This window comes from Phlebotomus papatasi, chromosome 2 (genome assembly GCF_024763615.1).
Source record: "Phlebotomus papatasi isolate M1 chromosome 2, Ppap_2.1, whole genome shotgun sequence".
NCBI classification, from domain to species: Eukaryota; Metazoa; Arthropoda; class Insecta; order Diptera; family Psychodidae; genus Phlebotomus; species Phlebotomus papatasi.
In genome coordinates this window covers 79,188,331-79,204,542 of record NC_077223.1, presented here as the reverse complement: position 1 = coordinate 79,204,542, position 16,212 = coordinate 79,188,331, and the positions used below count along the sequence as shown (strand labels likewise).

Here is a 16,212-nt window from a genome sequence, read left to right as displayed (position 1 = left end):
TTAAGCCGATCCGGTTTAGAGAGCGGACACTGTATTTCAAGAAATACCACAAAGGACAATGGGTAAAACGGTCCAACATTTCGCCACGAATGAGACCTATACCATCGAATAGGTATTGGCAAAGGTAACAACTTTTGTTCCGGGACCGACCCCAAAAAAATATATAGAAAAAAACACTAAAGCATAAAACATATTTATGTATAAGAATTGTAATGATTTTTTTGCAAAACTCCTTTTTTACAATAACGGTTAATCGTATATGGATCGTTTCTCAGAATAATTTGTAATAAAGGACTCAAAGAAAATTTTTACTAGAACAAACCATATCTTTATCTCTTCATTTTCCCTGCAATTTTCGAGATCTTCCTTATAAATTCTAGTACCTTCTCGCAAGTTTTAGTGGTAACATACTTCCTTTTCATTTTATACGATAATAATGTATGGAAACATTCAGGAAGAAGCACATAAATATGATTTTCATTCACCTTGAATACGAACTTTCTAACATAACCTCACAATTGACATTTTGAACCCAAACGGCGTTCGAATTTGAGAGATTCAGATTTGAGAGACTCTACTGTATCTATATAGGAAAATGTCTCTTATGCAGTGATATTCTTCTTGAAAAAAGAGTTAAAAACCTCTAAAGATCGCAGGGTCCTAAAAGATACAGTTATTTAAATACTATGAGTAATAAATTCAGAGAAAAAATGTTTTAATTAATTATACTCAGAACCTTTTGTTAAAATTCTTTAGTAACGGTACCTTTACAACCCTATGAACTTCAGCAATCCTAGCTCCTTTTTTAAGGAGAATATTTCTCTAAAGACAACAAAAGGATGCAATCGAGGCAATACTTTTAACGGAATTAAAGAATATTCAAAGATATTTGAGGAAAATCTGGATGCAAGAAAAATGGAGGAATAGGGATATGGTTTCCTTTAGAAAAATATTCCTTCAGTTCAGTTCTCCTTTAGAAAACGTTCTTTGGCGCCAACAACTTTATAATATGCCGTTATTTAAAAAAAAAACAAGTTTCTACTATAAGTTTCTTCGGGTCCTTCGGGTGATATGTTCAAGATACACCAAGGACTCCGAAAATACCTGTGATTTGCCATTAAACGAAAAAAGTTTTCTTTTTGTTGCCCTGTAATATGAGATGGCTTTAAAACAGAAGCGTTCAAGAACCGTTGAATTCGAATAAACGTCAAATGAAACGCCAATGGTACGTCAATGGTCAAAACGCTAGTATAAAACTTATTTTGACGTTAAATCGGTTTTAACGGTTTTTGCACACCTCTGCTTTAAAACATGGCTAGTTTGTAAGTATAGGAGCTACCAGATGCACCAGTCAGAGAGAAAATCTGAAAATATTTATTTAAAGCTTAAGTCATACATATATCGACTTTGACCCGAATTTCATTAAAATCGGTTAAGCCGTTTTCGAGTAATAAATTGTCAAAGTTGCGAATTTTCAAAAAGGATTATCGTTAATTTCCCAAGGATTGACAGTCCTTTTTGACTCAGGTCTCGGTAATTTTTAAGTCATACACCAATACCTACAAAATGGGCCTATATAGTCCCATCTCTGGCGAAGGGTTGAACCAGCTCCCACACATTTCTGCCCATTGTCCTTTGGCGTCCTCCTCGCTTCGATGGTGGCTTTCGGAACAAATTCGTTACTAATATTGGGTGCTTGGGTGTCTTTTTGTTTCTCCTAGCAGGTACAAAATTTGTTCAAAAAAAATTTCGAAGTCCTTAGACGCTAATTTTTGGAACAAATTCGTTCCTAATGTTGAGTATCTAACATTAACATTTTTCATAACATTTTTCTGTATATTTACGAACATTCACGGATAAATTTTTGGAAGCAAAATGCTCGTCAAGGGATTATATTACGAAAAAGTTTGTGAAGAATCTACAAAATATTACGAGCATTTCGTAAGCCTCAATAGGAATTCACAAAAGTTTACGAAGAATAATTTTACGATTCTTTTTCTCTATGTATGCTGATTTGGGGTGCTTTAAGCTGGCTTATACACTAGATAAAATTTATTGCAATACAGTAGAGTCTCTCAAATCTGAATCTCTCAAATTCGAACGCCGTTTGGATTCAAAATGTCAATTGTGAGGTTATGTTAGAAAGTTCGTATTCTTGGTAAATGAAAATCATATTTATGTGCTTCTACCTGAATGTTTACATACATTATGGTCGTGTAAAATGAAAAGGAAGTATGTTACCACTAAGACTTGCGAGAAAGTACGGGAATTTGATTCAAAGTACAATTTAATCTCACACAAATTTCGTTAGTTTTGAAAAAATCGTTCGAATTTAGGAGGTGAGAAATGTCAAAAATACCCCCCGAGCGTTCGAATTTAGGAGACTCTACTGTATTTCTTTTCAATATCCAATATTAACAAGGATTGCCACCACATTGCAAAGATTTATTGATATAAAAGTTTCAATATTGAAGAAAATTGTCTAGTGTGTAGGTAATTATTGCAATATTTGTTTTAATATGGAGCATTTTTCTCAATATTTTATTTCATTATTTTGAGTGGCTACACACTAGGCTAAATAATGTCAATAAAAATTTTCAAAGTCACATTGAAATAAAATTTCAAAGAAATTCTAAATATCAAATTGATTTGATATTTCCTTAACTATATTTTTTTAATGGTCAGGAATCTTCTTGGTTCAGAACATCACAGAACCGCTGGGATTTCCTTGTTCATGAATGAAAGCACATCAAACACCAAAATCCAAGTCAAGACACATCTCTTCCTGCTTCCTCCAGAAAATCCCAGATTCTCGGAATTTCACTGTACATTTTGTCAAATCTTCCCAAGAACCCAGCTTGGTTAGCAGTTCTCACCTGGTTAGTCCAGGAAATCACAGTTCCTCTGCAATTTTGTTGTACACTTGGTCGAATACACACAGAATACGAAAAATTGGTCAGAGGATTTCTCATGGTTTTTCCAGAAAAATACAGATCTTCTGAGAATTTCTTCTGTATTTCCTCAAGAACACCCAAAACACCCAAGTTGGTCAGAGGATTTCTTCTGGTTCCTCCAGAAAATCACAGAAAATCTCAGAAGATCTGTGATCTGTGGTGTGGAGCAACCAGGAGAAATCTTCTGACCAATTTAGGTATCTTGGGTGTTTTTGACAAAATACGAAAGTAAATCCCACAAGATCTGTGATTTCCTGGTGAAACCAGGAGATATCTTCTGACCAACTTGGGTATTTTGAGTGTTCTTGGCAAAATACAAAAGATCTATGATTTACCGGAGGAACCAGTAGAAATTTTCTGACCACCATAAGTTTTCCGGGCGTATTTGACAAAAGATACAACAAAAACACAGAAGTTCTGAGATTTTCTAAAGGAAGTAGGGGAGAAGCCCTGAAAAGGACGGGTTTCTGGGAAGAATTGAGCAGGATATAGAGCAGAAGCTCTGGTCCTATCTATGGTGATGTTCTGAGATGTCTTCATGTTCATAAACATGATAAATCCAAAAGTTTTTCGATGTTTGAAAGGAACTGAATCTCTGAATATTGAACTTTTAATATTGAAGTAAATTTGTTCAGTGTGTAGGCAAATATTGAAATATTGGCTTCAATATTCGCTTCAATATTGAAGTTTTATTTCAATATAACTTGAAATGTTATTATTGCAAAATAATTTGCCTAGTGTGTAGACAACTTTAGAGGATAATTCAACTGTCGTGTTTTTGAATATTTGAAAAAAAGTTATCCAAGTTTATGGATTATTCCAGTGGAAAGCAACATAACCACACATCCTTATCAGTAGTGCTCTTTTGTTTACGTGTTTCTCATTGAATTTTCTGCCTAATAATGAGAAATTTCGATGTGAATCGAGTGAAAAAGGTCCTAGAGACTTCTCTCTTTGTTCTGGAACAGTACAAGTGGCTAATTGATAGCTATGTGCTGGATTTTTTCGTGGAAAATCATTGGAAACAACTTCCTAAATCGTGGCAGGATACTTTCACTGCTGAAAATTTTAATATTGAAGAGATGGCTTACCTGCTCAATTACGAGGAGGATTCTCTAGAGAAGCTGTCTAGTGTCTTGCCCTTGTCTCTATTGAGCTTGAGGAAGGTGATTCATGAGCTGTCAATCAAGAGGAAGCAGGAAAATGTATGTTTTCCCCAAGGTACTTTGCGTACTTTGTTATGTTACTGAGAGGCGTTTAATACATTTTCAGGTGAGTGTTTTGCATTTTCCGGGACTTATTGGCCACCCGAAGTTTAGAAATTTGTTTAGCAAAAATGTTAAAAGTAAAAAGCGTCATGAAATTGAGAGAATGAGTGAAATATGCGGGAAAACAGCGGAAAAATGTGGAGTTGAGTATGTGGTAGATGTTGGGGGAGGATTGGGGCATTTGACGCGTGTCCTGGCATTTGGTCAAGGAAAGAGAGTTTGTTGTGTAGAAAGGCAGGAGTCTTTAAACCAACAAGGTAGTTTTCTCGATGATCAATTCATGAGATTTGCTAAAAAGTACCTGAAACCAGAGGAATATGATGCCCTGCATCCTCCTGTCCATGTTAATGTCAATATTTCTGCTGATCTTGATGGTCAGGAATTTATAAAGTTTTTGAAATCGAATGTGTTTGGCCTCGGAGAGAAAGCAGACTTTAGTTTGGGAATTGTAGGACTGCATCCGTGTGGAGATCTCGGTCCTGTGTTACTCAATCTCTTCCGGAAGTGTCCGAAAGTGAAATTCATAGCTGTAGTAGGATGCTGCTACATGAAATTGACAGAGGATGGGTATCCTTTAAGCAAACATTTGAAAAGGTTGGGAGAAAACTACCCGGAAAGGGTTGGCCTTAGCTATGAAGCCCGAGAAGTGGCTTGTCATGCCATGGAAATGTACCAGGAGCGTTTATCTCAGGGATTGTACGATGACCTGAAGATTCATGCCTACAGATCAGCTCTTGAGAGGATTATCGTGAAGAATTGGCCAGAATTGAGACACTCAGGCCTGAAGAGTGTCAAGTACAGGGAGTGTAAATCATTCCGGGAATACTGTGAAAAAGCTGTAGCGGGATTGGGAATAATTCTTCCGGACAATACGTCAGAAGGGAATGAAGATTGTTTGGAATGGAAAAAAGTTGCTGTATTTTACACGCTAAGACTGATGCTGGCCCCTCTCATTGAGTCTGTGATCCTCAGTGATCGTGCCTTGATGCTTCAGGAGAACCCCCTGACATCCTCCTGCCACATCGTAGCTGCCTTTGATCCACGACTCTCGCCTAGAAATCACATAATTCTCGCCACAAAATAGATTATAATTTATTGAGGATTCTGCTGGCACATGTGAAACAGTTCCTGACCACAAAAAAAATACAGCCACTGGAACTCTGTTTGGCAAATAGGGATTTGTGCGTTTATGCCTCACGCGCTGTAATTTCATCATCACTGGCCTCTTGGCCCAGCTTCTCGAAGCCATCATGTTTGCTGTCCAGCAAATTGCCCAACTTAAATTCCCGATTGAGTTCCCAGGCGTGCTTTCGCTTCCGGCCGCCGCGTGAGCAGCATCCTGGATGAGAGAGAGCACAGTTTAATTCCCCAAGGTAAGGCAATCTTCCTTCCACAAGGAATACTGAGCCAGATCTTTTTGAATCACGTGTTACTCCAAGAAGATGGTTTTTTTTTATTGAGCCAGGAATAATAAGTGTTTCATCCACTATAAACATTCATAATAGAATTTACAATATTTATCTTTACATTCAATAGAATATATAATTTTTAGTTTATCTTTTTTTTCTCAATAATTAACATACATTTCATCTCCAGTTTTTTTTTAATTTATCTGGTAGACACAGGATTCAAAGAGTTCTTAGCCTTTAGAACATGATCCCTCTTACATTTCTTCACACTCAATATTTTTGCCCTGGATTATTCTCTCTCTCCCTCTATCTCTCTCTCTCTTAAACTTAAAAGTCTGCTTGAAAAGGTTCTAAATAAATGCAAAAGAATATAAATTGAATAAAAATAGGAGTATATGTTTTGTTTGTCTATAAATTTGATTAAATTACAATATAAAAGCAGTAAAACTAAAAAAAATGTCTTTTTATCACCTGAGGATATGTGTATGTGTATAAAAAAAATAAATAACACAAAAATAAAAGATTAATCATAAGAAAGTTGCCACCAAAGCGAAGTTTCTCAAGAACCCTTCCCTTTCTGTCTAAAAAATAAAATAAACCTATAAATACTCTTCTTTATCTCCCTTTTCATGTGAGATCCCAATATGTTGGCAAATTGTACAGTGGTGACCAAAAGAAGTGGGACACTTTTTGTTAAACAATTTGTGTAAATTTTCATCAAAATCCCCACACTTGAGAGAAATCCAAAAAAGTTAAAATAACATTCCAGAAATGTTAATTTTACTCTGCATTATTGATCCAAAATCGGTGTAAATATTATCCTTTTTAAGTGTATTAGGGGTTAAAGGTACCTTTTTTCATGTTAATTTTACCCTTAATAAGGTGTAAAAAGTGTTAAATTTCTGAGGAAAAATATTAATCGCACCCTCTTTTTTCTCAGTGCACGTACAAAAAAAACCTAGCTAGAAATTAAAAAGAAATCTTCGAAAATTTCGAATTTCGAAATTCGAAATCTTCCAAGACAAAAGAGGCTGAGGATTAAAATTTTCAGCATAAATAATTTACATGTATTTCCTTTAAAGCATTTTAAATTTTAAAGGATTCGAGCAAGAAATATACCGTATCGTCCAAAAGTTTCTTGACAAATCTACAGTGGCGACAAGAATAATTCAAATTGATAATAATGCATTTTAGAAAATTGTCGTAACTTCCAAGATTTCCATATATTGGAAGTTACGGCTTTATAAACGATGAAAGCTACGATAAAAATATTATTATGTTTCTTCTAACAAATATCTCAATATTTCAACTTTTAAATCATTTTATAAAGATTTTCTCGAGTTAACTTACAGTTTCCTAATGCCACTTTTTTATTTTGACTCAAAAGTATCGCATTCGGGGCTCATTTTTAAGGAAAATAAAGCTGTACTGAAAATTTCGTCTCCTGAGAAGTTGTCAAAAGAGAGTTACGACAAATGCTGATTTAACTGACGATGTGTTTTTGTCATTTTATGAGTTAAGGTATAATTCATGCGGCCAATTTAAATAGCACACTTGAATTTTCTCTGAAAATATTCCCTGAAATTTACTTTTATTTTAATATTTATTATATTTCTGTATTGTTGATCATTTATAGGCATTAATGCCATAAATTTTTGTAAAATAAAGTTATGGGAACTGAAAAATCATGTAAATAGAGCCTTTGGTGCAGATTTCCAGGCTTTACGTAAAAGAGTTTAGGATAACTAAGAATTTTTTTTTTGTAAATTATATTGTTCAAGGAAGATAACCATCAATTCAATAATTTTTTATGATCAGACTTACAAATCACGCAAAAACTCGAAAATTTCGAGAAAGAATTACGATTTCTAGAGAAGATTCTGCCATTGTTCTTATAGTAAAACTGAATTTACTTGTCGCCGTGCCGAAAATAAAGGAACAAATTGAACAAAATTTGAAAAAATAACTGATGTGATAAATCCAAATTTAATTTTCAAATAGAATTCGTAAGTTGTTAATTGCAGTAGAAGCCGAAAATTATCACTTCTTATAGGGTGTGCTATTTATATTGTCTTCTTAATACGTGGCATTTCAAGAATTTTTTGGTCGTAACTAAATTTCTTGATAGAACTTTCAGGTTTTTTCTTCATATTCAAAATGTAATTATATATACAAGTACATTTATTATTATTGCTTTCATCATTTAAAAGCAATTTTTTTTGAAAAACAACTCATATATTACAGTGTCCGAAACTGTGCTATTTATCTTGTCGCCACTGTATGTTTGAAACACCAGATGGAAAAATTTAACCAATAAGGACCACTTGTCCCTTCAGCAACCAACTGACTTTAAATTTTTGGAACAGATATCATGGAGTCGAATAAATGTTAACTTAGTGTAAAGGGAGTTCCGGCTCAAGAGAAAATGGACTTCAAGAATTTGATATAAATTGCCTACTGAGTTTAGCTAATTTATAAAAATAATTTTTTGAAATTCCCCTAAATGTATGCAAATATGTTTCGCGCGCTAAATTGCAAACGCATTTCTTATGAAAGGTTGACATTGAATATGCTGAAAAATTGACGGCGTTATAAAGGTGTTCGAATTGCATCCAGTGAGCGTCACTGCACTTGATTCCATGGGACATGGGGGACTGACAATCCCATCCCTGTATAAGTAAAAATAATAATGGATGTTCCGAACTCTCCTTGTGGGAAGGCCTAAGTTTCACTGGAACGTCGTGCCACCATTTACTACTTTTTATTCGAGAACTGCTGATTGGTCAGCATATTTTTGTTAATCGATTCACTATCGAGTTGCAAACTATGTTCAGGGTTCGTCACGTAGTTAAATGGTGAAATGTGTGTGGGGAATAAAGCTTCTGAATTATAAGTTTTTCAACGAGCTTCAACATTTTTTTTTCAATAAAATACTAAAAAATATATATTAAAATTCAAATTTATAAACATATTAACATGATTAAAATGCTAAAAAAGGATCGAGAAAATGTGGTGAATAATACTGCAGCGCCAAAAAATTGGTGCCTACCATTATAACTAAAAAGAGCTTCCCATGGTGACAACCACATTTTGAATAATTTACGAGGCCGCCACTGTCACGTTTCTAGAACCTCGAACTCTTTCGTGGCTATACAGCAATATGCTGAAATCGCCGCCTTTTTCAGCTAACTGTGCTAGATTTCTTCTAATAGCGTTCTTAGAGTTAATCTGTTAGTTACCCCTTTCACAGGGTATCCTGCAGGGAGTTAGTGATGAAAGTTCGTGTTGGATCACAATAAGGCAAAGATAGGAGGAACAATACGGAATGGAATCTTCTGGCAGCCAAAGCGCTCATCCATGCGATTGTCTTAAGGACTTCCGCCCTTTGAGATATACTTGGTTTTCCTTTTCTCTATGCCTGTCTGAAACAGTTAATAAATCTAAAAATTTCGAATTAGAAATTATTCCGAATTACACCATTTACCCTTAGCACCTGGAAGGACCCTAGTGGCAGCCCCTGCCAATTTTATTTTCAATTTTTTAATAATGAAGAATATATCATTTTGCCTGGAGACCTGATTGAATGCGTGCAGAATTCATCTGACTATTTTTTCGTTATATCATTTTCAATAAAAAAAATGAATATTAATGTAAAAATATTGCAAAAACAAAAAAACTGCACTCGGAAGGATCAAGTGGCAGTTACTGCCATATGCACTTTTTATGGAAGTTTACCTTGCAAATGTTTTTTTTATTATTATTAATGTGTAGAAGCGTTAAAAGAACAGTTTGAAAGTGTTATTGCAAATTATTGAGAAGAAAAATAATGAAAATTCAGTGAATTATTGAGATCGTAAAATGCTCGATGAAAAAGCATTCTTCTATGATTCTGATGAAGATGAAAACATCGAATGGTTAGAAATTCTTAGATACAGTGACCAAGGAGATGAAATTCCTGGTTCAGACACCAGGAAAGAACAGACTGAGGATCCGAATGTTAAATATAAGGGAAAATATCGAAATATTTTGTAAAATCCGAACAATGGCAGCGGCTGCCACTTGGTCCCTCCGTATCAGTTTTATCTAGGACGAAATGTTAAAGAATTATTCAAAGAACAATCATATTCAAGATGCATTGCGTCCTGTCTACTTTCTAGGGTCAGCGCCTCTTGTGGTGAGAAAAATAAACTCGTGAGGTAATTGTTTCAGACAGGGACCACTGCAGTTGATCTCACTCTGTAGGCTCATTTCTTATATTCAATAAATAGTTGTTTTGCCCAATTGCCTCCTCAATCAAAAGTAGCAATCCCAACTGACCGGTCCATCTTGCAAATGAATAAAGTCGTAATGAACAAATATTGATACGATTAAAAAAAATTTGGTAGATTAGGAAGGTTCGGAATGTTGAAGGGAAATTGCCTATTCATCAATTTGTCAATTACTTTTTCTATAAACGTAAGTGCCAACAAGTTAAATCGGTTTTGAAAGCTAGAAATTTTCTAAGTTATTATTAAAATCATTTTAAATTTTTAAAAAATCCTTAGGACTTGATCAAATCGTTGTAAACGTTTTATAGTTATTCTGTAAAATAAGTGTCTCACTTTTTTCGTTCCCCACTGTACGGTTAAGCAGAATAGAAAAAAAGGTGTAAAGAGGCCAAAATTTAAGTATATACAATTATTCTTCACTGCGTGCACTTTTGGACATGAGCCGGCTGTACTCGATATCATTATCATTCTCAGACGGCTCCATACCTCGTTTCCTCTGTCGCATCACAAGCAAAGTAGCCCCAAAGGCGGCAATGGCAAACACCACAATGAGCACCACCGCCAACAGGGCAGTAGCCCCAGATTCAGCCACATTCGTGGCAATCATTGGCACGCCCGTCTGATTAGTCACACCACCTGAGAGATGGGAATTAGTGATGCCACAATCCTATGATTTTTAAAACAAATAAAATACCAATTCTTACCTTCTGCACCAGTCAGCCTCTGCAACTTGGAAACATTCGAAACAAACTTCCGCGGACGTAACTGTCCTATTTCCGCCACATAAATCTCCCCTCCGTCCTCAGACACAACAACATCATGAGGATTATTGAAATCCTCCCCTGGAAGTCCGAATTTGTCCACTACAGCCTCTGTGGCCATGTCAAAAACAAAGCCACGCACTTCATGATAGCTCGGAGCGTAGCCCCGGGCAAATAACATGGGCAACAGTGGTCCATTGATCACATACAATCGACCACCATTGACTGGAGCATAGGACACTCCGTAGATTCGATCGCCGACCAAAGGGCTATGATACTGCGAGTGGAAAGTGCCATTTGTTGCATGGAAACACTGCACCCGGCCATTCTCGCGATCAGCCACACACACCAGACCCTTATCCAGAGCCAGGGTGAGGGCATGAGGGATAGCCAGAAAATTAGGAGGGGCTATAGCGTGAGCTACACCTGAAAGGAAAAGAAATTAACATGGAAAAGTTCAATGAGAAAAACTTATTTGATTTTATTAGTGAGAACGTCAAATCGCACTTTCGCGACTTGAGCATAGCATTTTCAGGATTTTTCAATAAAGATTTTTATGCACTTTGAGAATCCGGATTTATTCCTGAAAGTTGGAATAGAATTTCTTGCACTCGGCTGTTTTGTTCCCACTGTCAGGAAAAAATTGGTACATTTTTTATAACAATATTATTCCTACTTCCGTAACATATTTGTTCCAAAAATTTTCGGTGTCCGTGGACGAGGTAATTTTTGGAACGAAATTGTTACTCATATGGGGAATCTTTTTGTTCCCATTGTCGGGAACAAATTCGTGTAAGTGATTTCGTCTTACAGTTAAGGCCTGTACTTCAGTCGAGATGGATTTCGGTGGCGAATGTTCATAAGGAACATCAAATAAGAATCAACTTAAGAGTGTTTTATATGTTATAAAACGTGTGCATGACGAAATCATAATTTAGTGAATTGACAAAAAATTGGTATATTGCCAATTCAGTATTACATGGATATAACTCTAGCCATAAGTTTAGTTTAGGTTGACCAATAATTTAATTTTTTTGCTATTATTTTCCATTATTTTGTTTATCCTTATCATTCTTTGATTTTAAATCAGTTTCATGTAAAGAAAAAAAACTTGTTAGAATTTGGCCCCTGTAATAGGAGAGACTGGGGCAAAAAGTCACAAATCGAAAAATTCAAAATTCAATCTTCCAAGGTAAAAAAGATAGCGGCTCAATTTTTTTTCTATAGATAGCCTCCATAGACCTTCTTCAATGTAAGTTTTTTAGAATTCGAACAAGGAATTTAGAAAATAAAAAATATCGAAATTTTTAGTCCTATTTTTGAAATATTTTCCTTGCAGAAGATAACAATTATTACCTACTTATTTTCCAAAATTGATGCACTGGTGAATATTTTCTAAATATTTTGGATTTTTGAATACGAATCCGCTATCTATTTTAGAATTTCACAAAAGTTCTTTTCTCCAGAAACCTTTTTATTAAAAATGTCCACTTGGGGTAAAAAGTAACAAAAGGTATAGAGCAAGAAGTAACAAAAAAGCGAAGCAATTTCTGATGTCTCACGACGAAAAGAAACGTCATTATCATGTCTCGCCGCTTGTTGTTTGCATTGGTCAAACGTTTTGCAGTCTTTTGCGTGTTTTTTTTTTCTAAAATAGCCTGAAAAGCGCTTTTCTCGTTTTCGCACTTTTCTCCCAGAGAAAACGGTGTTTTGCAAATGTGTAGATGAATAAATTTTCTATGAAAATATGTCCTCTAGGTATTTTTTCAAATTTACGGAAGCCCGTAATGAAGCGAATCAAAATATGATAATACCCAATGTCTGGTACTATTTGCCCCAGCACTTTAGGGAATAGTCACAAAATTAACTTTTAGAAATTGGCTCGATAAACGTATTTCCTTACAAAATAGAGGAAAATTACTTTCACAAAGTTGTAGAGCGGTAAATTTTCTATAAAACTGCGCTAATTAGAAATTTTTGAAGCGCTCGAGTAGCTTGTAAAAAAATAAAAATATCCGTTATGTTAATTTTTGCCCCAGTCTCCCCTATCGAAGAAGAAGATTTTTATATGTCTGAATGTCCTCTACAAAAATAACGAAAAACACGAATTGATGTTATTGCTTTTTCTTCATTATTCTCCATAGAATCGTTCAACAGTCTTTTGCATCAGTAAAATTCAATCTTTTACAGCATGTTAAAGTCAAAATTCTGTCTAAAAAAAAACGCATTTTTTAAACACTGAAAAAAGGTACCACTTTCACGATTTTCTTCGAGGTTTTTACTTTAAAACACTCATGAGAATTGAAAAAAAAAAATTGATGGCCTTTTCTCGCCAATTAGAGAGTGCTGTAGGTGTTGTATCATCGAGACGATCGAGTCACTCCAGTAAACCACTCATTAATCCACTGTTTTGTAATATTTCCGAAAAAATTTAATACTTGAAGTATAGATAAACATGACGAAAATTTAATTAATATTAGTCTTTTCTTCTCGTTCAAAAAAGTTTTGGACATTTCCGTTGACCTTTACTAATTCTAATTAAGGCTGCCCCTTAAGGGGTTAGATTCTGTTACTGACTAATCTTACAAAAAAATTGTATATTTGAATAATTCAAATAATAATTTGAGTTGCAACCGATCCCTGCGAGAATGAAACTTTTCATCGTTCTTGCCTTTCCAGCAGATACTTTTTTATGTTTTGATTATAAACTTTAACTTTCAAAAGCCTTTCGAAGAAAATTTGAGAAAGATAAAACATCAATGACGGGTAGTATACCGATTCATTACCGTTTATGTCTAATGCACCTGGATTCGAATTTTCAAAAGCTTTCAAAAAAATCCAAATTTTTAAGCATATCGATTGAATAAATAGGCCCTCGAATGTGGTTAAACTTTGACTTTCAAAAATTCGAAATCGAAATGATTTTTGAACGTAAGTGCTTAGGGGAAATTTTGTTTAAAAAGGCATTTTTAAAGAAATTTCTACTAGTGTAGTTAGAGCAGCAAAATCCGATCTCATTCTAAAACAACCTTGAAATATTACTATAAGCCGTTTTACAAGGTCAAAGGTTAATCAACTTCACAAAGTGTACTTCTGAACCGATTAATTGGTTTTTGATGTCGTTAGGAAGATTTCTGGGTATCTTTGTCAAGGCTGAGAACCGATAATAAACCAAATATGACAGCCGTGACATTTTTGCCGAAACAGTGTAACCCTTTAACGACGAGACACTGTTTTACGGAACGAAAATCAACAATAAAAATTTAACCAATAAACAAAATCAATTAAACGTCTTACGTCTGACTTTGGAAAATCCAAAAGATTCTGATTCTATGCATTTCTTACCTCTACGACCGATAGGGATAAAAATAGCCCAACAATTTAAGTAATTTTTCTGACAAGACCAATGAACATAAATTTTCAGTCTAATGAAAAATATTACGTATATTAAGTATTGTAGTTTCTTTTTCCAAAACGGTTTGGCTTGGAAAAAATTAGAAGTATAAAAATAATTAAAATCATTTTTCAATATGAGAATTTAAAAATTCGTCATTTTTAAGGTTAAATATTTACTATATAGCAGATAGTTGGAGACTTGCAAAAAATATCCTAGATTCCTTCAACATTCTACTTTATAATTACACTCAGCTCTTCGTTATCCGGGTGACAGCTGCCAAACACTGGCGGTTGATACATTCAAAATTATTTTCACTAAACGTGAAGTTTGTCCAGAGTGAATTAAAGTATTATTATCATTGTATCGAAGTTTTTAATGCATAATTGTGATAAAAAATTAAACAAAAGCATACCATGAAGAAAATTCTCTTGTATCTTGACAGACAGAAAATAAATTCCGCCGCACGAAATATAAAAACAGTTGATCATTCAAAAAACCTAAATGTCATTTTGTCCCCCAGTCAGCCGGATAACGAAGAGTCGAGTGTATGTACAAACATATAAGAAAAGAATAATTTCAGGTAGTTAGGAAAAATTATTTTCTTTGCGGGACACCGGTGTTCCAATCGTCCTTAAAGGGTTAAATGGGTTAAATACAACAAATGTTCGAAAAGAATTCTTAAGCTACTTTGACTTATCAAGTAGCCCCGCTCGTCCCTATTCGCTAATTGGGAACGCACGCACATTAAAAAAATCGAACCACATTTGAGTTCTTGTTTACACATAAAGCAAAAGCAATGATCATCTTGTCTCAACTAAAATGTTACGGTTTTTACCATCACCATATCATTCGGGGATTTTACTGTCTGCCTATTTTTTTTTCTCCTTTTATACACGCTTTGTTTATTATTATTGCAGTATATTAATCACTCGAAGCGCAAGAGTAATAATTAGTGTTAATTCTCTAATCTTATTAAATCGTGATTTTTGGGGAAATTTTCCAGAGGACATCGGTCAGAATTCTGACTTACCTTGAAAGGAATTTTCTCCCCATGTTAGAATTCTCTTTCCAGCTGGTGAAAATTTGATTATGCGCGCATTGCAGTAGCCATCAGCAACGAAGAAGTCTCCAGTGGGCAGAATGGCCACAGAGGTGGGTTTGCAGAAAGTGTCTAGGCCATTTCCGGGCCTAAATTTCTTCCCAAGTACCATCAATGGCTTCTCTTCATCTTTTCGCAATTTCATAACTTGATGCAGTGCAACATCTGTTACCCAAATATTTGATGCATGGTCCACTGTTAGCCCATGGGGCATGTAAAAGAGATTCTTGCCCAGGGAATACCTCAGGGCACCTGTTTTGCGGCTAAATGCCAGGATTGTACTATCGGGAATGGCACCCAGCTGTGGCTGAGTGAACTCATTGTCGAGATTAAAAGTGGATTGACCCCAAACACGGTCAGCACGATGAAAAATCACGGCATTGCCTTCCCTGTCCAGGGAAACGGCCGAGATGGAGTTCATCTTGATTTGAGGAGAAGGCCAGGAATCGTCATAATTGTAGGTTGAATTGAGTGCAAGAAGTTGTTCTTTGACTGTTCCAGGTGCCTTTGGGACAGTATGCCCCCGGCTGGCCTCATCGAGAAAGGCCTGCTGCAGAAATTGCCGGCTCTCAAGGGCATAGTCATCCGTGTCGAATGCTTCGGAATTGCTTGCCTGGAAATCCCAAATAAAAATCAATAAAATCTACTCAAAGGTAAGCCCGGCTTTTCCTTCCTTCCTACCTGATCGCTAAGGAGGATTTGTAGTGTGATGAGAACAACTATCTTGGCACAATTATCCATGATTCTGATATGCTTCTGGGGAAAGGAAGAAAAAAGGAAGATTCCCCGTGAACAAGTGCAACAGCTGTCAACAGGGCGATGAGACAGAACAAGGATTCTCATCCCTTTTTCCACCACCATCCACAAGAATAAATTTACTCACATGAGGTAATATTGACTCTCGAGGTACCTTATTAACTCGCGCACTAATTTTCAACACATCTTTCACCCTTTCCTGGGTGCTTTTCCACTGGCAAATTCAAGATGAAAATTTCAACCTACGCCACACACAAAAATCCGCGAAGCAAAGCGACACGAACACGATTCGATGTTTTT

General features: G+C 35.4%; 2 protein-coding genes across 7 annotated transcripts; one reads left to right on the top strand and one right to left on the bottom strand.

Annotated features, from left to right (window-relative positions):
• The first annotated feature begins 3,793 nt into the window (after window positions 1-3,793).
• On the top strand, window positions 3,794-6,017 carry LOC129804583 (methyltransferase-like protein 25B). Its single transcript, XM_055852031.1, has 2 exons — window positions 3,794-4,159; window positions 4,227-6,017. The coding sequence occupies exons 1-2, from the start codon at window positions 3,857-3,859 to the stop codon at window positions 5,304-5,306; spliced, it is 1,383 nt and encodes a 460-aa protein (XP_055708006.1). The 5' UTR covers window positions 3,794-3,856; the 3' UTR covers window positions 5,307-6,017.
• On the bottom strand, window positions 5,290-16,208 carry LOC129804582 (peptidyl-alpha-hydroxyglycine alpha-amidating lyase 1). 6 transcript variants are annotated; one of them, XM_055852024.1, is made up of 6 exons: window positions 16,040-16,208; window positions 15,838-15,912; window positions 15,088-15,769; window positions 10,604-11,086; window positions 10,386-10,535; window positions 5,290-5,561 (listed from the first exon to the last, which is right to left on the bottom strand). In XM_055852024.1, exons 2-6 carry the CDS (start codon window positions 15,895-15,897, stop codon window positions 5,410-5,412), a joined length of 1,527 nt encoding a protein of 508 aa, XP_055707999.1. In that variant the 5' UTR covers window positions 15,898-15,912; window positions 16,040-16,208; the 3' UTR covers window positions 5,290-5,409. The 6 variants fall into 6 exon arrangements, with proteins under 6 accessions (XP_055707999.1, XP_055708001.1, XP_055708000.1 ...); XM_055852026.1 differs by lacking the exon at window positions 5,290-5,561 and adding an exon at window positions 5,655-5,981 and having other exon boundaries at window positions 10,307-10,535; XM_055852025.1 differs by lacking the exon at window positions 5,290-5,561 and adding an exon at window positions 5,655-6,212.
• Window positions 16,209-16,212: the final 4 nt, after the last annotated feature.

Coding starts and splice junctions, on each gene's coding strand:
- LOC129804583 (XM_055852031.1), top strand. CDS start 3,857: ATGAGAAATTTCGATGTGAATCGAGTGAAAAAGGTCCTAGAGACTTCT. Junction 4,160..4,226: donor TCAAGAGGAAGCAGGAAAAT/GTATGTTTTCCC, acceptor ATACATTTTCAG/GTGAGTGTTTTGCATTTTCC.
- LOC129804582 (XM_055852024.1), bottom strand. CDS start 15,897: ATGGATAATTGTGCCAAGATAGTTGTTCTCATCACACTACAAATCCTC. Junction 10,536..10,603: donor GAGGCTGACTGGTGCAGAAG/GTAAGAATTGGT, acceptor CCCATCTCTCAG/GTGGTGTGACTAATCAGACG. Junction 5,562..10,385: donor GATGCGACAGAGGAAACGAG/GTATGGAGCCGT, acceptor TCTCTCATCCAG/GATGCTGCTCACGCGGCGGC.